This window comes from Telmatherina bonti (genome assembly GCF_933228915.1).
Source record: "Telmatherina bonti genome assembly, chromosome: 3".
Lineage (NCBI taxonomy): Eukaryota > Metazoa > Chordata > Actinopteri > Atheriniformes > Telmatherinidae > Telmatherina > Telmatherina bonti.
This window is the reverse complement of record NC_136621.1, coordinates 6,300,037-6,322,269: the sequence shown is the minus strand read 5'-3', so window position 1 is coordinate 6,322,269 and position 22,233 is coordinate 6,300,037. Positions and strand designations below refer to the sequence as shown.

At 43.9% G+C, this 22,233-nt stretch overlaps 5 protein-coding genes across 5 annotated transcripts; 3 read left to right on the top strand and 2 right to left on the bottom strand.

The window, feature by feature from the left end:
- Positions 1-5,028: 5,028 nt before the first annotated feature.
- Positions 5,029-5,403, top strand: LOC306774619 (histone H2B 1/2-like; the record flags this gene model as incomplete). The annotated part of the gene is made up of 1 exon (XM_079264745.1): positions 5,029-5,403. One exon carries the CDS (start codon positions 5,029-5,031, stop codon positions 5,401-5,403), a length of 375 nt encoding a protein of 124 aa, XP_079120871.1.
- Positions 5,404-7,753: 2,350 nt separating this feature from the next.
- Positions 7,754-8,140, bottom strand: LOC306754258 (histone H2A-like; the record flags this gene model as incomplete). Its single annotated transcript, XM_079238201.1, has 1 exon — positions 7,754-8,140. The coding sequence occupies one exon, from the start codon at positions 8,138-8,140 to the stop codon at positions 7,754-7,756; it is 387 nt and encodes a 128-aa protein (XP_079094327.1).
- Positions 8,141-8,514: 374 nt separating this feature from the next.
- Positions 8,515-9,011, top strand: LOC306774832 (histone H3.2). Its single transcript, XM_079265009.1, has one exon. The coding sequence runs from the start codon at positions 8,524-8,526 to the stop codon at positions 8,932-8,934; it is 411 nt and encodes a 136-aa protein (XP_079121135.1). The 5' UTR covers positions 8,515-8,523; the 3' UTR covers positions 8,935-9,011.
- Positions 9,012-11,981: 2,970 nt separating this feature from the next.
- LOC306774627 (histone H1-like) lies at positions 11,982-12,650 on the top strand. The gene has a single exon (XM_079264763.1). The coding sequence runs from the start codon at positions 11,998-12,000 to the stop codon at positions 12,589-12,591; it is 594 nt and encodes a 197-aa protein (XP_079120889.1). The 5' UTR covers positions 11,982-11,997; the 3' UTR covers positions 12,592-12,650.
- Positions 12,651-16,913: 4,263 nt separating this feature from the next.
- On the bottom strand, positions 16,914-17,225 carry LOC306775010 (histone H4; the record flags this gene model as incomplete). The annotated part of the gene is made up of 1 exon (XM_079265215.1): positions 16,914-17,225. One exon carries the CDS (start codon positions 17,223-17,225, stop codon positions 16,914-16,916), a length of 312 nt encoding a protein of 103 aa, XP_079121341.1.
- Between the last annotated feature and the right edge of the window lie 5,008 nt (positions 17,226-22,233).

Here is a 22,233-nt window from a genome sequence, read left to right as displayed (position 1 = left end):
TGAGGACGTGGATAAAAACAGGCATGTTTTATCCAAAATAATTGACTGTGTTAAGTTTTGTGGCACCTTTGAGTTGGCCTTGCGTGGACATGACGAGACAGACTCGTCTGAAAACCCCGGTGTTTTTCGGGGGCTGGTAGACCTCGTTGCCTCCCTGGATAACGTGCTTGAGGAGCACCTGAAGACGGCGACTGTGTTTAAAGGGACATGGAAGACGGTCCAGAACGAGCTACTGGACTGCATGTTGTCCGTGGTGAGGAGTTACATCGTGGAGGAAGTGAAGAACGCAGATTTTGTTGCCATTCAGGCCGATGAAACGACTGACATTTCCACCCACTGTCAGCTGGTGCTTGTACTGCGCTACATAGATGGCAGCAATATACAGGAGTGGTTCTTCGAGTTCATTAACATCCAGAATGCTTCCGCGGACACCATCAGCTCAGCGCTCCTCCAGAGGCTACACACCATCCTCCCAGATGGACAGAAGGCCAAACTTATCGCCAGGCGTATGACAGGGCTGCTGTTATGAGAGGGGCCACCGGAGGTGTGCATGGATCATGGATGTTTATGAAAATGCTCATTACATCCACTGCTACGCACATCAGCTGAACCTAATCATGCAGCAGGCAACATCCCACATGCCCAGGATCGGCACGTTTTTTTCCGACCTCGCTGGATTTTCTGCCTTCTTCTCCAGGTCACCAAAGCGAACCGCGGTTCTGGATCAGGTGGTTTCTCATAGACTGCCCAGAGCCTCCGCAACACGCTGGAACTTCCACAGCCGCGCTGTAAACACTGTGTACGAGCACAAAGACGACCTGCTGAAGTGTTTCCAGACCATCAGAGACTCCGGAAACTTTGACAACCAAACTAGCAGAGAGGCTGGGGGCTTTGTGAGGATGCTTGAAGACGAGGCTTTCTGTTTTTTTCTGGCACTGTTCCACAAAATTATGCCTCATGTGGACATGCTGTTCAACCAGCTACAGAAGAGGAACATCGACCCTGTCTGGATTAAAGCTCTCCTTCAGCGGTTCCACTACAGTTTGCTCAAGATCAGGTAAATGATTATATCAAAAGTAACTGACAGAATGTTATTGTCAGAGAGAAGTTGCTCAATCAAATCTGTAAAAAATTGTTTTATTCTTATTATCATAGTAAATTATTCTTATAGAGCACAGAGTTCTTTTAGACCTTCAATGGAAACTAGGAACATTTGACGGAATTATCATTAGTTTCTATCAGATAATCTTCAATATGTGAACTTTTCAAAGACAAAACTTTTGTTGAGTTTTATGATAAACTCAGTCTTAATCCAGGTTGTTACTCATACAGACCAAGTCCACAATAGGTTGAGATCATTTAGCTGTTTCACAGATATTTAAAGTGCATACAAACATCAGTCATGTAAAGGTAATGAGTGAAACTTTTTATGTTTGGACCAGGATGTCCATCCCGTCCCTCTGTGAGAACAGCTGGACAGCCACTAAAGAGACAGAGGATGGTGGGACCAGAAGAACAACAGAGGTTGGCCACAGAAGTAAGTCTCATTTTCTCTTTTTTTATAGAACAGAGAAAAAGAGAAGAAAAAAGCTAGATTTGGTGAGAAAGATCTTATAAATCACAGCCAATAGGAATAAAGTAACTGACAGTCGTGACTAATATTTATGTAGTCTGGACTCTTATTTTGGTCAAATGATGCTCTGTCTGACAGAGTGATGTTGAATATGTGGCTGGGGGGAATAACTGGTGCCTCCTTAGAATAGAAATATTCTAGTTCTAATTTTATTCTAAAGGAAAGCTTCTGTTTGTTCCAGGTCTGTGATACCATCCTGGTGCATGCTGAGGAACGCTTTGCATTCACTCAGCATCTCGTTAGTGCAACACGGCTGCATGGAGATCTTTTTCCTCAGCACAGCGTGAGATTTCCAGAGGCAGCAATGGACACATCGGTGGAGGCTTATCCCATGCTGGACAAGGCCAAGCTCAAAACAGAACTATCTCTCATCTATGACAACAGTGAGTTTAAAGCTTGTAGTGGAGCAGTGCCTCTGTACCAGTTTTTCATGGAGAACAACCTTCAGAGCACTTTCTTAGAGACTGTCAGCCTTCTCCAGATCCTCATGACGACTCCCATGACAACGGCTGAGTCTGAGAGGTGCTTCTCCACTCTGAAGAGGATCAGGACCTTCCTGAGGAACTCCATGACTCAGGATGGCCTCAATGCTCTGGCAATGCTCTCCATGGAGAAGAAACTTGTGAGGGACATTCCTGACTTTAATAAGAGGGTCATTGAGAGGTTTGTCATGCAGAAGGAGAGGAGAGCAAGGTTCCTCTACAAATGAACAGAAACTTTACACAACTGATTTCCAGAGATGGGAGGTTGTGCCACCATCAGGTCATCTCCATGCCATGTGTTTGTTCTGTTCAGCCACTGCAGTCAGCATTGGAATCAGCTGCTTCAGTGGCTTAAATGGAACACTGTTAATAAGCCATTTTCCTTTTATAGATGACTACATTAAGACGTTTTGATATTTGCTGTTATGGTGTTATTTCATGCAATAAATTGTTGAATGTGTAACCTTCAATGGGAAATATCTTAATTTACTCTTTTGCATTAGCTAATGTTTACAATCTTTGACAATTACTGGAAGTGACTGCCCCACCTAAAAAATATCTCACCAGCCGCCACTGTTCATATTATAAAATGAACGTACATAAATGAGATGTGTCTGACTCCAGTTTATTTACTGGGAACATACTGGTGTTCCTGTGTGTCCAGCTGGGTTGCAGAGCCGCAGGTGTGGTCGGAGAGGGGGAGGCAGTGGTTCCACCTTGTGCCCTAGCTGCGGTGTCCTCGCAGAGGAACCAATAACTGCCATCAAGGAGGAGGTGCAGGAGATGGAGAGAAATAAACACCACCCTGACAGAAATTACACTGAAGATAAACCTGTGAATAAATCAGAATTCTCCACCTCTGATGTGTTGCATCACTTCTAGACGTAAAGCAGCAGCGTTTGGTTCCAATGTGAGAGGATGATTGACAACACAACCATTCAGATTGGATGATTGTTCAGGTGAACGAAGGTGAAGCGCTGACGCCATTTAGTGCCATGTTATGTAGCGTCTCCACTATCTGCACACATCTGCAGCTGAACAACAGGTTTCCTCCTCTGCATGGAGGCACCTCCACCTGCCTCCATCTGCCCGATGGCCGCTACACCACGGCGTGTCTGGTTGTAGAGAACATAGTTCTGTTACTCTGCGCTCTGGGTTGGGAAAAGGGGTGAGCAGCCCCAACTTGTCAGTCACTTCCCTTTGGAAGGTGCTGGGGTCGACTCCAGAGTCTCCAAGGTCTTCTGCAGGGACAGATAAGCCACTGTGCGCCTTTACGCATTGGGGAGCATTTTATATCCAACCATCACTTCATGTTCTGTATCTGCAGGTGGAGGACACATCCAGCCTAATGATGGGCAAACACCTCATTTTAATGCAATTATTCATTTAGACTTTTATTATTATGGCAGTTTCTGGATGACTTATTAACTGTGTTAAATGGTTTTTATAACATGTAGAACTGCTTTGTTTCAGAACAGATTTTGGTGGTTGATGTTTTCCGTGGTGGAGGAACAATATCAAATATGCGGGTTTTTGTTGTTTTTTTTCTTCTTTTGCAAATACTCTTAATGTACGGCGTTCTGCATAAAGGTTTATATTTGATTTTGAACAAATGTATCAAATTTCACACCATTTATTTGGTTTTATTTTCTGCCTTTGGTGTTGCCATTTCCCGTTTCTCCAGATTTTGTGCGTACACCAGGGTCAGGGTTGGCGTGGAGGTAGGGACGTTTTACCGCCAAGTCGTGTTTTGATAAATCTCAAAAGTTGACTATAATTGGCGTACGCCAGGTTTTGTGCTTGCGACAGCTTCGTAAATAAGGCCCCTGGTTTCCCCCTTTTTTTGCCCGGATGGTGCCTATCCACAGCATCAGAAGACCGAGTAGCACCTCTCCTTTTCAATTTCAGCAGTATTCTGTGGACGACTGACCAATATACACTATGTTTCAGTTTAGAAATTAAAATGGTGATCTATAGTATCAAATTGTTTTTTTCCAAGTCAAAATCCCCATTTATATTTATTAAATTGCAGTTGTATTATTTTCCACAATTTCCACCACTGCCAGAGCTGTAGATCTATTTGTTCTAGACCCATACTGACTCTCATACAATAACCATATCTATTCCAATCAGCTGTCTTATTTTTCATTTTAGCTACAGTTTGTCTAATATATTAGACAAAGCACTTCTGCCAAGAACATAGATTACAATATTTTACTGCCTCAATTCCAGGCGCTGCTTACTGGCCCATCTTCGTAGCCAGATTAGGTCCCATGTTGATAAAAAAGGAGTTAAATTCATTTGCTACTTCATGCATGTCTTTTACAACCTTAATATCACCTTTGATAAAAATGAGTGGGCCTTTTACACCCAGGAAACAGACTGATAAGATGTACCTCCAGGTGGACGTGGTTCTTTACTATTGCCTATCATTTACATACGATCCTGATATTTCTTACTTTCTATGAAACTGGTCATAAGCTCCATGTTTACCCAAAACTACCAACATATCCATATTTGACCATAACAACAGAACAAATAGTCTATATTTAAATTTCAACTCGCACACATACTTCCTTCCACCACTGTGATACTTCCTCAGGGTGTTTTACAACGCCACAGTTACTGTCATTGTAAAAGTACATTTTATTATCGTATATTCACAACAGTCTTCAGTTTTCATAAGTCAGACAGATAAAAGGTAAAGATAAAAAGGCAGAAGAGAAAAGATAAAAGGCAGAAGCATTTCTCTGATAACAGAGGCAGGTTTCCATCCTCACACTTCATTGGTTAATCAGCTCAACCAATCACCGACAGGGAACGGAGCACTGATATTTGCTTACGCTCGGTATAAACTTGCTTCCCTGCTCTCCACAAGTTCATTCGTTGCTCCACAGTTCCGAAGATCCAATCATGCCTGAACCCGCAAAGTCTGCCCCCAAGAAGGGCTCCAAGAAAGCCGTGACCAAGACCACCGGCAAAGGAGGCAAGAAGAAGAGGAAGACCAGGAAGGAGAGCTACGCCATCTACGTGTACAAGGTGCTCAAGCAGGTCCATCCCGACACCGGCATCTCCTCCAAGGCCATGAGCATCATGAACTCGTTCGTCAACGACATCTTTGAGCGCATCGCTGCTGAGGCTTCTCGTCTGGCCCACTACAACAAGCGCTCCACCATCACCTCCAGGGAGATCCAGACCGCCGTCCGCCTCCTGCTGCCCGGAGAGCTGGCCAAGCACGCCGTGTCTGAGGGCACCAAGGCCGTCACCAAGTACACCAGCTCCAAGTAAACACCCCCCCCCCCCCCCCCCTTCTCCATCCATCACTGGAAACCAAAGGCTCTTTTAAGAGCCACCCACCACATCTCAGGAGCATGTTTTATCAATGTTTATACGCTCTAATTGGAAAAATCATACTGGAAAGATGTCATGTTGCTCCCAGTAAATCGTATTCATTAACACTGCAGACACTTTCATATGGATAACAGCCTTATTTAAATACAAAGTCTGTATTGTTGACTACTACATTCAATACAGGCTCTGCAGCATATTTACTAAATCTAAGCTGTTTAAAATGTCAGCTTATCTCAGGTACACAACTCAAGTAAATGGTAAATGGACTTGTACTTCTATAGCGCTTTTCTCATCATACAGACCACTCAAAGCACTTTACACTACTAGTCACATTCACCCATTCACACATATACCCCGATTGGCACATCAGGGGGCAGTTGGGGGTTCGGTGTCTTGCCCTAGGACACTTCGGCATTTCAGGGGAAGCCTAGAATCGATCCCTCAACTTACCCGTTGAAGGACAACTGCTCTTCCTCCTGAGCAGTTGCAGCTGCCCCAAGTCTCAGCTTGTTTTAGTATTTGCTTTTTCAGAACCAGATTTAACAATGTACACAGCTGAAAGGGAACCATTGGTCCCATAATTTAGTTTAAGATAAAATTTGAACAAGATGAAAGTGACATTATCTACCTCTCCACGTCTGAATACTGTCTGTCACTGGTAGTACCTTCCTGTTTAAGACAGTATCATATTTCTACTTTCCAATGTGTTTCTTGTAATAAACTAATTGCTTAATTTCATTTTCTATCATGAGAAAAGCTGGCATCTGCAGTGTCAATATTTCACTTTCCATCCACACTTCACTAAGACATAGGTCAGCTTTGGTACATAAAGTGCTTAAGACTAAAGGTGCTTTAGAGGAGGATCATATCTAAACCAGGCAGGGCAGGGGGGGCAACTTGTCTAGTGTGAGGAATGATTGCAAAACATTCATATCTGACTTTAGCCACCTGCTAGTTCAGCTGAGATGCCTTTATATTAGCATATGTATAGAAATATTTCCTTAATAAAACCATGTTCCTTTCCCTAAAATGAGTCACTGAGTTTGAACAGAAGAAAGGTCAGATTTTTATTTCCACTACAACCATGAACTCTAACACACTGTTTCTCAAATCAAGGTACTTGACATTTTTTGAAAACATCTTTGTGTGTTCTTCAAAACATTCTTTGATAAAATATAAATGTACATTCATAAAGTGAATTTACATTTAAATTTACACCATTTCACCACTTCATTAAAGAAGCTCCATACAGTGGATTCAGGTCTGTGTCTTTCTTCCTCTTGGACCGTCTGACTATGGTCACTGCTGGTTTAGTTGTGCTGCTGCAGTAGAGTTTTGTTGCAAGGCTTCATTTTCTGCTCTACGGTATTCTTGAATCTGGGATCCAGAACAGGATTTTTGTTTTTGGGTTTTTGTTCTGCAGAATATTATGTTGAATGAAAGTTTGTTTGTCTTCAGTTTTACAAAATTTTCAAAATAATGTCAAGATGTATTGATATCATCAATGCCAAGTAGGCCTAATGTATATGAAGTGTTTAAACGTGCCCTCAGCTGGAGGCATCACCAATAAACACCAGGATTTGACTATTTAATGGCCTTCCAATAAACATGTTTCTTATGACTTCTATTGAAATGTATCACTCATCGCAGTATTTTACATAATAAAACATTTGTCTTCAGAACAGTCCTCTATGTTCTGCCATCCACACTCCTCTCTCATGCATCAGACACACTCAGACTTCTTCCCCCAGTTACCCAGATTTTCCATCCTTATCCACCAGCTGCAGGATAAATGTTGGCAAAGGCTTTCCTCGCCCTGACAAGAGGATGCAAAAAACTATATTTAGTGTTTGTGTCATCAACAGCCTCTGTAGGGAGGCCTGAAAGCTGAAAGCTGTATTCAGTAAAGCTGAATTGATGATATGCTGAACGTGTATGTTGGATAAAAAACCACTGGTTGAACTAATGAACTTTGATCATGAGCAAACTTAGTTTAAAATGAAGAAAAATGACACGTCCATAAGTAATCTCCTAGTGGAGCTGACATGGAAACGTCTTCCATGTGAACTGTGTGCCAACTGTGGTGTAAGCAGCTGTATGAAATACTGTAAAGATGTGAAAGACGAAGCTTTAGATATGTAAAATAAATGCTTAATTGAACAGTCAGTGGAGATTTGTGAGGAGAAGGAGAGCTCTTAGTGCGACGTGCGTGGCTCTTAAAAGAGCCGTTGTGTGTGTGTGTGTGTGTGTGTGTGTGCGTGTGCGTGTGCGCGCGCGCGGTCCAGGTCTACTTGGACTTGGCGGGCTTCTCGGTCTTCTTGGGCAGCAGGACGGCCTGGATGTTGGGCAGCACGCCGCCCTGAGCGATGGTGACTCCGCCCAGCAGCTTGTTGAGCTCTTCGTCGTTGCGGACCGCCAGCTGCAGGTGTCGCGGGATGATGCGGGTCTTCTTGTTGTCTCGCGCAGCGTTTCCGGCCAGCTCCAGGATCTCAGCGGTCAGGTACTCCAGCACGGCGGCCAGGTACACGGGCGCTCCGGCTCCCACGCGCTGCGCGTAGTTGCCTTTGCGCAGCAGCCTGTGGACGCGGCCCACCGGGAACTGGAGTCCGGCTCGGGAGGAGCGGGTCTTGGCCTTGGCTCTGGCTTTGCCTCCGGTCTTTCCTCTACCACTCATGGTTCACGTGTCTTATTTCTGCTCTGTAGCTTGGAGAAAATGTGAGCGCGTGGGGCTCCACGAAGCCTTTTTAAACAGCAGAGCGCGCGCGCGCGCCGCTTCCTGGCAGTCCAACCAAAGAAGAGGCTTCCAGCAGAAGGGGGGTGTCCTCCTCCCTCTCTGCCGGCCTCCTGTCTGCAATGCGCAGCGCACATGCAGGCGGAAGGTGGTGGGGGGGCCTCAGCCCATCCAGGCGGGGCAGAGCTCCGACAGGAGCCGCTCACCAATCAGGAGCCGGAGCTCTGAAGCGGGACGTCCCAGTTCCACACCCGCTCCCCAGTTTAAAAGCAGACGGCCTCCGCTGCCTCGTCATGTTCTTCTTCTGACCACAGCAAGCAGGAACCATGGCGAGAACCAAGCAGACTGCCCGCAAATCCACCGGAGGCAAAGCCCCCAGGAAGCAGCTGGCCACCAAGGCGGCTCGGAAAAGCGCCCCGGCCACCGGCGGCGTCAAGAAGCCGCACCGCTACAGGCCCGGTACCGTGGCCCTCCGGGAGATCCGGCGCTACCAGAAATCCACCGAGCTGCTCATCAGGAAGCTGCCCTTCCAGCGCCTGGTCAGAGAGATCGCTCAGGACTTCAAGACCGATCTGCGCTTCCAGAGCTCCGCCGTCATGGCTCTGCAGGAGGCCAGCGAGGCCTACCTGGTCGGCCTCTTCGAGGACACCAACCTGTGCGCCATCCACGCCAAGAGGGTCACCATCATGCCCAAAGACATCCAGCTGGCCCGCCGCATCCGTGGGGAGAGAGCTTAGACTCCCCGCATAAACAACAAAAACGGCTCTTTTAAGAGCCAAACACACAGAAAGAGCGACGCTCCGACAGCTTTTCTCCAAGCATGCACATCTCTACATTCAACTGTTTGCTACTTAAATACAAATGTAGTATCTGTCATGTCAAGGACAAAATGTGTTTATTAATTTATTTGCATATATATAATCTGACTGCTGTATTAGGCAGCAGGCATTGGTCATAACATTCTGTTTAGCTGACTAATTTTACACATCTGTGCTGTCATCATTTATGATAAAATAAATTATAAAAATTACATCTTAATGTTGACATGTTCAATGTTTGGTCACTTTTTCCTTTATATTAAATGATGTGACTTATTAGCATGTTGCTGTCACTGCCATGTCATTTTGGTGCTGATATATTTAAACAAGAATGGTGATTTACCAAACTTAATTTTCAGTGTTGTCATTTGCCACATAATCTGACTACTCACCCTGTAGACACTCCAGGGTCATTCTATGTCAACTTGATCATATATCATTTTAAAGAACTAATGTTGGTTTCCTGATCCTGTGCTGTTTATAGTTATGTGGTTCTTTAGCTGCTGAACATAGATGCAACTAAAGTCTCTTTTAAAAACTCATTTTTATATATTGACTTTTAACTCCAGAGAGCAGGACCACTAGTTAAGCTTAATGTTGATTTATTTTATCTTACCTGTACAACACTTTGGTCAACTGTGGTATGTTAAATTGCTCTACAATTAAAACTTTGATTAATTGATTGAATGCAAGAGAATTATCAAATCAAAAATCAAATCAAATATTATTTATAAAGCGCTTTACAACAACCTTAGTTGACCAAAGTGCTGAACAAAGATAAAAAGAAGTAAAAATATAAAATAGCAGTTCATTCGCATGTAAAAATCTCAACAGCCAAAGGCTGATCTAAACAGATGAGTCTTTAGCCTGGCCTTAAACAGAGGCAGGTCCATGATGGAGCGTAACTCCAGAGGCAGAGAGTTCCAGAGTTTGGGCCCTGCCACTGCAAAGGCCCAAACTCTTTTTTCATCATTCCATAGATCTAAGCAATCTGTCCCCCTCACTTCTAAAATGATGGCTATGGCCTTGGTAAGGAGTACAAAGTACAGATAATTGCGCAAAAATGTCAGGAGTAGAAGTAGAAAGTCGTCTGAAAAATAATTACTCCAATGAGATATAAATACCCAAAATTTCTGCTTAAGTAATGTAATGAAGTATTTGTACTTTGTTATTTCACACATCTGCCGACAGGTTGGGGATGCTCATTCCTTTTTCCAACACAGAGCCCAGAATAACAGAACTATGTGCGCCCCGCCCCGGCCATGTGCCGTGGTGTAGCGGCCATCAGACAGATGAGTGGCAGGTGGAGGTGCTTTGATGTATAGAAGGAAACCACTTGCAAAGGTGTGCAGATAGTGTAGACATATGCTACATAACATGTCACTAAATGGAAATGTGTCACGTTCACCAGCGACATGTCTGTTGTCCCTGACCTCAAATCCTCCCCTCATGTTAGAGCCAAATGCTGCTGCTTTATGCAGCATCTAGAAGTGATGCAGCACAAGAGATGGAAAATTCTGATTTATTCACAAGTTTTTCTTTTACTCTCATTTCTGTCAGGGTGGTCTTTATTCCTCCCCAACTCCTGTACCTCCTCCTTGAATGAAATTATTGTGTCATCTGTGAGGACACGGCTGCCGTGGGGCTGGAGGTGCTGTGAAATCACTGCCTCACCATCTCCAACCACAGCTGCAGCGGTGCAAACCTTGCAGGGACACGCAGGAACTCCAGTATTTTACCAGTAAATAAACTGGAGTTGTGCCTGTACATTTTTTTTTTTTTCATAATGTAAAACAATTAAATAAACCACCTGCAGCATCATCCGGGGCCTCTGAACCATTTGCTTCCAACGTATCTGTGGACTCATTCATTTGCCTTGCCAACTTCTAATCTGTGGAATTTAGTATGTATGCCACCTGCAGTCATCGTTCCTATGCAGTTTTATAAATGAGGCCCCAAATCAGTAAACAAATATCATTTTATTTAAATGTGTTGATCTGTCCGGGGTGTACCCTGCCCAGTGATTGCTGGTATAGACTCCAACTTCCCTGTGACCCTTCATTGAAAAAAAAGGTCCAGAGAAATGACTGACAAAAAACATTAATAACAATTTTTTTTTTAAAAAGAAGAAAAAAAAAAAGATTTGATGGGAAAATGTCCCGACTATTCATTATTGTTTTGTATGTTGTATTTTTATTTCTTTGTTTTGAAGTTAAGAACATTAAACATTGGCTTTGCTTATAAATTCAGACACAATCATCATCTTGGAAAATGCAATTTATTTGAGCAGTGAACCAGTATGAACCACTTTGTGCCAATTCTTCCAGCCAGTTTAGTGTCAAATGATTATTAGTGTTACGATGTCTGACTGCCAGAATGTGTTTTTCCCCAGATGCTGATAAATGTACATTTAGTGGAAACGGAAGTCTGTTCCAGCGGATCATCTGTGACACGGCCATCCGCCCGAACAGCGACAGCGTCCGTGTGTTTACTTCCAGCCCAAACCGGCTCCATTACCGCTCCACAAAGCGCACCTGCGGCCCGTTCCGCTTTGCTTCTTTTCACACACGTGTCTACTTACGAGACCACTGCTATCACATCTTACACAAAGCACTTTGACGTGTTTTTGGAGACGAAATGTGGAGAAAAGTCGCTGCGAATCGCTGAAAGTCACCGGGTATCAGAGACATTTGAATCCTGCTGGAAGGAAGAGAAAAAGTTCTGGAAGCCAAACATGAGTTCAGTCTGGAGGCAGGAGGGTTTGCTTCCCTTTCCGGTCGCACTTGTGCGAGAAAACGTTGTTTTTCTCTGGATTTTCTGCTGAAAAGGCGGCGGAGAAAACACAAGTGTGTCCAGATTTGAGAAGGCAGCCGAGCCGCGGAGAGCGTTGCCTCTCCACGGTTCTCATGTGTCTTATAAGTCCCGCCTCCCGCTCGGAGTTCGAGACGTTCAGAGGAACAGCACGAGGAAAAAGCAGCAGACATGGCAGAAGAAGCTCCAGCAGCAGCGCCGGCCAAAGCTCCGGCCAAAGCCGCCAAGAAGAAGGCGGCTCCCCGGGCCAAGAAGGACGGACCCAGCCTCCCCAAGCTCATCGTGGCCGCCGTGGCTGAGTCCAAGGAGCGGAAGGGCATGTCTCTGGCGGCGCTCAAGAAGGTGCTGGCCGGGAAAGGGGTGGACGTGAGCAAGGCCAACAAGCGCATCAACACCGCCGTCACCAAGCTCGTCACTAAGGGCACCCTGAGCCAGACCAAAGGCACGGGGGCCTCTGGCTCCTTCAAGCTCGCCAAGGAGCCTAAAGCCGCCAAGCCAGCCAAGAAGGTCGTGGCCAAGAAGAAGGCTCCCGCCAAGGCCAAAAAGCCCGCCGCCAAGAAGGCCGCCAAGCCCAAGAAAGCCGCCGCCAAGAAGCCCGCGGCCAGCAAGTCCCCCAAGAAGGCTCCGGCCAAGAAGGCGCCCAAAAAGGTGGCTGCCAAGAAGAGCCCCAAGAAGCCCGCCGCTAAGAAGCCAAAGGCTGCAAAGAAGCCCGCAGTTAAAAAGGCTGCCGCAAAGAAACCCGCAGCCAAGAAGGCCAAGAAGTAAACGCTGACAACTGCATCGCTCACCGCAACAAAGGCTCTTCTAAGAGCCACCACATTCTCCTTCAGACATGTTTCCTCCTTAGTATGATATTCTTCTGCTGTGTTTTTAACAATGCAGAATGTTTGTCAATCTTGCAACAACTTGATAAACACATCATACAATTTAACCACACAAATGCACCGCACAAGACATGGGAGTGCACAGGGGAGAAGAAATAAGTGGTTCTATGAATATAGCCTGATATCACAGTCCTGGTTTGTCATTGTCATACCAGTGTGTAGTCATGGTGATGGTGAAGCTCTAAAGATTTTAAATTTTTGTCCAGAGACCGATGAGAGACTTTTAAAAAGAAAACATGGGGCCTCATGACTTAGTATGTTGAATATGCTTTTCACAAACATTTTGAGAAAAAGGGAGGGACTCTGCATATAAACCAACAAGACACTTCACTTCAGAAGATGTCTTTTATTGAGGAGAGGATGTTTCAAATTATATTAAGACAAAAAGTTCAGAAATTTACCTAAAACCTGCAACCTCATTAGTACTGAGCAGTATGTAATGTGAACATTTGTTTGCTGACATAGGTCTTTAGATCATCTGGCTGTTTACAGTAAGGCCAACGACACATTCTGTTGTGAAAAACTGAGCTCTTTGTGACTTCCAGCTGCCAAATTACCACATTTAACTTATTTCACACCACGACCAGGAGGATGTTCTTGAGATCATTAGCTGGACAGTTCACATCCATGTCTGATTGGCTGGAGACTTGCTTCTAGAAAGCTTTGTGTCCCAGGAGGTGCATGACAATTGTTACTGCAATGAATGTATTGCTGTAGGCAGCATTACCATGATCATTGTGTGAAAAAAAGAGACATTTAATATTTTAAACACAAGTATTGTGTTAATGCATTTTACTGGGAGAACTGTCCTTCATGGAGCTTCTCTGAAAGGGACTGAAGAATTTTACACACAGTAACAATTCAGGAGGACAAAGTAGGCAGAGTACATTCAGAATAGTGATTCAGCAACATGGAGTGGTTTAGTTTCAGCCCCATTTCCACCAGTCAGGAATGTTGATGGGAGATATGCTCCAGAGATGTGGTCGGTGGCTCTTAAAAGCTTTTGGTCTCCAGTGATGGTTGAAGAGTGGTTGTGTAGGTGAGATGAGCAGTTTAGTCAGATTTCAGATTTAGTCAGAATAATGCTGTGTTGAATGAAGTAGTCAACAGGAATGACACATATATATATATATATATATATATATATATATATATATATATATATATATATATATATATATATATATATATATATATATATATACATATATGTGAAAAATATGAAGGGTCCTTTTCCATATGAAATTGGGGGCAGTTAGTGGTGTTTGAATGGATTTTGCTGGAAGAATTAAGAGAATGAAGTTCTTTGCAGCATGGTCTTTTACAATTAAAAGTAAATATTGATGAAACATGCTCCTGAGATCTGGTGGGTGGCTCTTAAAAGAGCCTTTGGTCTCCAGTGATGGATGGAGGAGGGGGGGGTTTACTTGGAGCTGGTGTACTTGGTGACGGCCTTAGTGCCCTCAGACACGGCGTGCTTAGCCAGCTCTGACAAAAATTATAATCACGATTATTTTCACTGAAATTGAGATCTCGATTATTTAACACAATTATCCAGTATTTTTAAACAACGCTGCATGTTGTGGTGTTCTTGACGGCTGAGAGGAGATAAATAACATTGGTAACATTCATGATGTTATCTAAGACACAAGAAAGAAGCATTGAATAGTCTTATTGAGGTGGGCAGGAATGATTTCCTGTAACGGTCCGTGTGACAGTGAAGCTCTCATAAAGTCATATTATAACCAGCTGTTCATATTATAACTAGGGATGGGTACGAGTACTCGAATACTCGTTGTTGACGTCATTACTAGAGTAAAGTTTTAAATTCCCACACCTGTGCATACCTTGCTTTTGGCGACAGCAGTTCAACTCAGTTGGCGTTATGTGCACCATGGCAGCTGCGACCAGAAAAAGTGATGTCTGGAAATACTTTGACAAAAAGACGACAATAACGTGCAGTGCAACATATGTGGCGTGAAACTTGCATATCTTTGATGTTTAACCACATGCGCTTAAAGCACAAGGAAAAAACAGCAGAGGCAGACATTGAAATTGCACTTGATTTCCTCTGTTGGCTTTCTATTTAAATGTGAAAGTATTAGACTACTGCAGTTATTCTACATTGACCTGCAGCCGGAGCCGACTGAGACTGGCCGCCTGGGAGTGCTTTAGGACAGGAGAGGCTCCCGCTGCTCCTTCCTTACAGTAACTGCAGAACAATATGTGCCTTCAAGTCAGTCACCAAAATGACAGAACAGTCTCTAATAACTCCAGTAAAAGCTGCTAGATTTGGGGAGAAACTCGCCAGGTTGGCAACAGTGTCCGAATGAAACCAAAGCGGCTGTGGGAGGAGTTTACAGCACAGCGTTGCAATGACAGAGACGCTCAATTGGCAACTGAAGACAGCAGGACATGAAACTGCAAAGAGAAAAATAATCACACCTTTTTATTGTCATGATTGTTGAAAACCCAGATCGTAATTGAGATTAAAATCCGATTAATCGCCCAGCCCTGTTATCAAAGTTCAGTCTCTCTCTTTTCTTTACTTCTTTTGTAATTGTGATTTCTAAATGTTTAACTCCATTTTTGACAGGGACATTAAAGATATTTCCAAGTGGGTGGTCATGAATTGCCAATGACTTACATTTTGTAATGTTCAGATTTAATCCAGAAACTTTTCAGCACAGTGAGATTTCAAACAGCGCTACAGAACATGCGAAATGTTCTGACTTATAATCTCTGAGTTTCTCATCAAATCCAAATGTGCAATATTTTTGCTATATTTACTAATGTTTCATAAAAAGTGCTAACAACTCGGTAACAATGATGAAGAGAAAAGGCGATACAGGACATCCTTTGCAAATTCCTCGTTTTACATTAAAAAGTTTGGTTGTCCCGAAAGGCAGAGAAATCAAACTATTAATATCAAAGTATAACATTGAAATTAAATTAGTAAACTTTTCTCCAAAACCAAAGTATTCTAAGGCCTTTAAAATAAATGCATGTTTAACCATGTTAAATGCCTTGTGAAAGTCTAATAAAAGAAACACCATCATCCTCAATTAAGTCACTCTAATCTAGCAAATCTGAAATCAGTCTGATATTATTATAGATAAACTGATCCTTCAGCTATCCAGACTAAGTTTCACAAATTATCTGATTTAGGCCGACCTTTAACCTGTTTGCAATGACATGGGTCAGAATTTTGTAATCCATATTCAGTCATGTAATTTGTCGCAAATAAGAGTTAAAATCCTTGTTTCATAGTGGACGTTAATGTTTTATTTAGAATTATACCTTGGATGGCTTCAAATAGAAAACCTTAGTTCTTCCGAAAATAATTAATCGTAACTTCTCTGGTCAATCTATCTTGACCTGGGGGAATTTCCTATTTTCAGATTGTTGACTGCTAAATTCATTTCTTCAGTTTTTGTCAGAATTTCAGTTACTTAAATCCTGGAAAAATCTTTGGGATATGGGTTTTAAAAAGTATTTCAAGTATTCCAACGAGGTAAAGGATTAGTCACACGAATACAAGTCAGCATAAAATTTATGTATTTTTTTCTGATATAGTTTTATGATTTGTACATCCATCTCCATCCAGTGTATTTGATTTTTTTCCTTTAGTTTTTCCAGATTGTAAAAGAGCTCCCCCCTTCAATCTACTTTGCACTAGCTCTGATTTCATTTTGCAGATCATCCAATTGGACAAGATTAAAGGTTGCTTTTACCTGTACTTGTCATTACATGCTTATTGCAAGTTTATATTTTGAAGTAAGTTACTTTATTAGAAGGTATTGAGAATTCTCTAACCTTGAATTGAATTCCCATATACTCAATTACCAGTAGTTTCTCAGTTATAAATGTAGTTTTTAATCAGTTTAAACATTTAGAAGGTCAGCATTGCATTTGGAGGCCTCTTGTGGAGGATGTAACAAGTTCTCTGGTAACAGAATGATGGTAGATGTGAAAAGGAGAGGTGCTGTTTGAGGCAGATTCAGTCTGTTGATGCTGTGCATGGACAGGTACATATAGGATTATACCTACTTAGGCATTCATGTTGGCGGTTTCAAAGCAGAAAGTATCAATTGCCTTCTACTCAAGTAGAAGACGCCTAACCTGAATTTAACAGAAATCATGTCTTATATCAGCGAGATGGGTGGCCCTTAAAAGGACCGGTTGTTCAAAGTGGTCTAATCTTTAACCTCCGAAGCCGTAGAGAGTGCGGCCCTGCCTCTTGAGAGCATAGACTACATCCATGGCGGTCACGGTCTTCCTCTTGGCGTGCTCGGTGTAGGTGACGGCGTCACGGATGACATTCTCCAGAAACACCTTGAGCACACCGCGGGTCTCCTCGTAGATGAGTCCGGAGATCCGCTTGACTCCGCCGCGGCGAGCCAGACGGCGGATGGCGGGTTTTGTGATTCCCTGGATGTTGTCACGCAGGACTTTGCGGTGACGCTTGGCGCCTCCTTTTCCAAGTCCCTTTCCTCCTTTGCCGCGTCCACTCATCGCTGCTGCTGACTGTGTGAACAAATGACGAAACATGCTTGCAACAGCCAATTTCAAGAAGTGTTGAGGACGTGAAAGAAGACAGAGGCGGTCTTCTTCATCATCGTCATCCTCCTCAACTCAGCAGCTCTGCCCTCAGGCTGCTCTGGCTCTCAATGTTTTTCGATTTTCAAGATTTTGCTTCATTTATTTTCACTATTTTTTTTAACCATATTTTTACCATTTACTACGGTGGTTGGGAAGTGCAAAACAAATTAAAATTTCAAAAAACACATTCATGACAAAAACATCATAAAATGAGCTTAATTTGTATTTATGAGACTTCAAGTTAGGCCCATTTTATGATGTTTTTGGCATCTGGACCACATTGGGCAAGTCTTGACAAAAACTAAAACACTTAACTTACTCTTAAAACCTGGACTGAAATATCACAAATAGATTAAAGGTTTCACAAATCAGAAACTGTTTTCCTAAGTTGGCTCTGCAAAAAGAGCAAAACATTCAACTTAATTCTATTCTACAGTGATTTAGCTGACGCTTTTATCCAAAGCGACACACATATGAGACTGAGAAGAAGAAGCACAACTATCTGACATGATTTGCAAAAATGCATACTCCAGAAATGAGCCCACAAACATCTGCACCACATCCTTTTCATTAAGCACTATGCTAATACTTCCCATACAAACATGGACGACAAAATGTTAGTTTGTACTACGGGATGACGTCACCATTGTGCCACGTCCGGTATTTAAGACCTCGCTATCCGTGTAAAGTTGTCTTTTGTTAATTTGTTTTGGGATTTGTAAAAGTGTTCTGCCAATTGTAGATTGTCTCTGCTCTTTTACAAATGTCTCCAGAAATATTAATTTGTTTAAAGAAATCGGAATTTGTTTTCTTAATTTGTAATTATTTTTTTTCTAAAATGTATATATGTTTTTATATTTATATATATATATGACTTTAGCTTATTACTGCTAGGATTAGGCTAATATGAACTCAATAAAAAAACAAAATACAATGTCAACACATAGCATACAGCCCTACATGTTGGAACCTGAATCAGAGCCTGAAAACGAAGTGGAAAACAGCAACCCACAGCAACGAATGCAGCAGGATGTCTCTCTTTGCTAAACTCACCAGCCATCGTTCGAAATAACTTTATCCGACGTTTTCCACCCGCCTGATGTATTTGTACATGCCCTTGTTAACCAGTAGAAGGTAACCAATCACCGAACCTTATCCCCCGGGACGTCACAAGGATTTCCAAGTAGATAAAACTCTCTAAAACGATGCATTTTTTGTCGCCATGGAAACCGAACGGGAGAGTGCTGGAACTCAAACTCAAACATGTGTTTAGGTGATAAAAAACAGTGCCGTTCACATGTCTGATGAGGATTCAACACTGTAACAGTGTAGAAAGCTCAGAAAACTTAAAATTCCATCATAGGACCCCTTTAAGGAAGTTGAGATTGTTTAACATCTGCACCAAGATGTTGCATATCTTCTATAAGTCTGTTGTGGAGAGTGCAGTCAGCTTTGCAGCCATCTGCTGGGGTAGTAGCATCAGAAGCAGAGACTTGAAGAGAATCAACAAACTGATCCAGAAAGCTGCTTCTGTGCTTGGAGCCGCTGGAGCTGATTGTCCAAAGAAGAATGCTGCACAAGCTGATGAAGATGATGGAGGATTCTTCACACCCCCTCCACGACACAGTGAAGAAACAAAGTGTGTTCAGTGAGAGGATTCTTCAGGTCTATTGTAAGACTAAAAGATACAGAAGATCATTCCTGCCAGCAGCCATCAGCCTCCGGAACAAGACCTCCTCTAGTTAATTATCTAGTACAATATTGAATTTCCCTTTGGGGATTAATAAAGTATTTTTCATTTCATCTAATTTCATTAAGGGTACCATAATTTTTGTCCAGGCCTGTTTCATGAGTTTATTTTTCATATGAATCTGTTGAAGCATCATTTAAAAGTAATGTCTGACAGTCATTGGTAAAATCTCAAGAATTTTTATTACTTTCAAGTTATTTCCATGACCATTGTTTTTCTTTCATTGACCGAAGGGTACCAACAATTTTGTCCAAGTCTGTATATACAATATGATAAAATGTTATGTCCTGTGTGTATTATGATGTGTGGACATGCATAAAGAAGGCACATGTAGGTCTTTAGCTGAAGCTTTATTAACATGCCTCCACATGGGAACGTGTCACCTCTTAATGTGTCCTACCGGATACCACATAACATTAGTTCCTATCTAAATGCTCCCAGTACACTGTGTTGGAGGTTACAGTAACAACAGTACTTTTTGGGGTAACAAAGTAAAATAATGCACTAAAATTAAAATGTCAGAAGCAAAATCACATTACTATACTGTAATGTTCGTTCCTGCATTACCCACGCTGCATTATCACTGTGTATGTTGTTCTGATTAGTTTTTAGTGCCACATTTATGCGATGCCTGTTTGTGTTTGCCTGAGCTTGTTGTCATAGAGATGGATGTAAGAGCAGTAACTGCTCATGTCTTCACTTCTAGACTTCATAGAATGAAACAAAATGGTTCATAACTCTCTGGAATTTTCATTCTACTGAAAATCTTTTATTTGATTTACAGATCATTTGAAAGAAAGATTTCTGCGAGATCAGCTGACCATTCAGCTGCTGTGCAAAATTGTTCCGCTACTGTAGATCTCTCAGAACGGTGATGAATATATATTTCGTAACAAATATAAGTAGTGCCCTCAGTAGAAACACATAACAGAGACCTGAGCAGGAAGAAAGAAAAGAGACGTCAGATCCGTCTGGAGCAGAGGAAGTCAGCAGTTAGAAACCGTCTGTTTAGTGGTGAATGTTTTGCTACAAACTTTAGTAATAAGCACCACACAACTCTTGTAGTTCCAGCATCTGTGCACTGCTCCTGGTTGAAGTGAAGAGACTTCACCCTAAAGCTGGCTGCAGCTTGTCCTTCTTTTAGCCTCCCGAGCTGGTTTGGAGGGGGAGGTTTTAAGAGCTGGTATGTCGGAGTTTTCAGATGAGACAAATATTTTTTATTTAGATCCAGTTGCCGACACCTGATTTACATGGTAAATTAAGAAATGGTTAAGTAACGTAATAAGTAGTGATGTTACTTTCCAAATGCAGTAATGAGTAAAGTAACTCCATCTTCTGCCGCTTATCCGGGGTCGGGTCGCGGGGGCAGCAGCCTAAGCAGGGAAGCCCAGACTTCCCTCTCCCCAGCCACATTTGCCAACTCTGCGGGGGGGATCTCGAGGCATTCCCAGGCCAGCCGAGAGATATAATCTCTCCAGCGTGTCCTGGGTCTTCCCCGGCGTCTCCTCCCAGAGGGACGTGCCTGGAACACCTCACCAGGGATGCGTCCAGGAGGCATCCTGACCACATGCCCGAGCCACCTCAATTGGTTCCTCACGATGCGGAGGATCAGCGGCTCTACTCTGAGCCCCTCCCGGATGACCGAGCTCCTCACCCTATCTCTAAGGGTGAGCCCGGCCACCCTGCGGAGGAAACTCATTTCAGCCGCCTGTATACGAGATCTCGTTCTTTCGGTCACGACCCACAGCTCATGACCATAGGTGAGGGTAGGAACGTAGATCGACTGGTAAATCGAGAGCTTCGCCTTCTGGCTCAGCTCCTTCTTCACCACGACAGAGCGGCGCAGAGTCCGCATTACTGCAGACGCAGCACTGATCCGTCTGCCGATCTCGCGCTCCATCCTTCCCTCACTCGTGAACAAGACCCCGAGATATTTAAACTCCCCCACTTGAGGCAGGACCTCACTCCCGACCCGGAGAGGGCAATCCACCCTATTCCGGCTGAGGACCATGGTCTCAGATTTGGAGGTGCTGATTCTCATCCCAGCCGCTTCACACTCGGCCACGAATCGCTCAAGCGAGAGCTGGAGATCACGACCAGATGAAGCCAATAGGACCACGTCATCCGCAAAAAGCAGGGACCCAATCCTGAGGCCACCAAGTCGGATCCCCTCAACACCTCGGCTGCGCCTAGAAATTCTGTCCATATAAGTTATGAACAGAATTGGTGATAAAGGGCAGCCTTGGCGGAGTCCAACCCTCACCGGAAACGAATCTGACTTACTACCGGCAATGCGGACCAAGCTCTGACACCTGTCGTACAGGGACCGGACAGTTCGTACAAGGGGGTCCAGTACCCCATACCCCCGGAGTACCCCCCACAGGAGCCCCCGGGGGACACGGTCGAATGCCTTCTCCAGGTCCACAAAACACATGTAGACTGGTTGGGCAAACTCCCATGCCCCCTCCAGGACCCCAAAGAGGGTATAGAGCTGGTCCACTGTTCCGCGACCAGGACGAAAACCACACTGCTCCTCCTCAATCCGGGATTCGACTATCCGGCGGACCCTCCTCTCCAGGACCCCTGAATAGACCTTACCAGGGAGGCTGAGGAGTGTGATTCCCCTGTAATTGGAACACACCCTCCGGTCCCCCTTCTTAAAAAGGGGGACCACCACCCCAGTCTGCCAATCCAGTGGTACCGCCCCCGATGTCCACGCGATGCTGCAGAGGCATGTCAGTCAGGACAGCCCCACAGCATCCAGAGCCTTAAGGAACTCCGGGCGGATCTCATCCACCCCCGGGGCCTTGCCGCCAAGGAGCTTTTTGACCACCTCAGCGAATTCAGCCCCAGAGATAGGAGAGTCCACCCCTGAGTCCACCAGCTCTGCTTCCTCATCGGAAGACATGTTGGTAGGATTGAGGAGGTCTTCGAAGTATTCCTTACACCGACCCACTACGTCCCGAGTTGAGGTCAGCAGCTCCCCACCTCCACTGTACACAGTATTGATGGAGCACTGCTTCCCCCTCCTGAGCCGCCGGATGGTGGACTAGAATCTCCTCGAAGCCGTCCGGAAGTCTTTCTCCATGGCCTCGCCGAACTCCTCCCATGCCCGAGTTTTTGCCTCAGAAACTGCCGAAGCCGCATGCCGCTTAGCCCGCCGGTACCCAC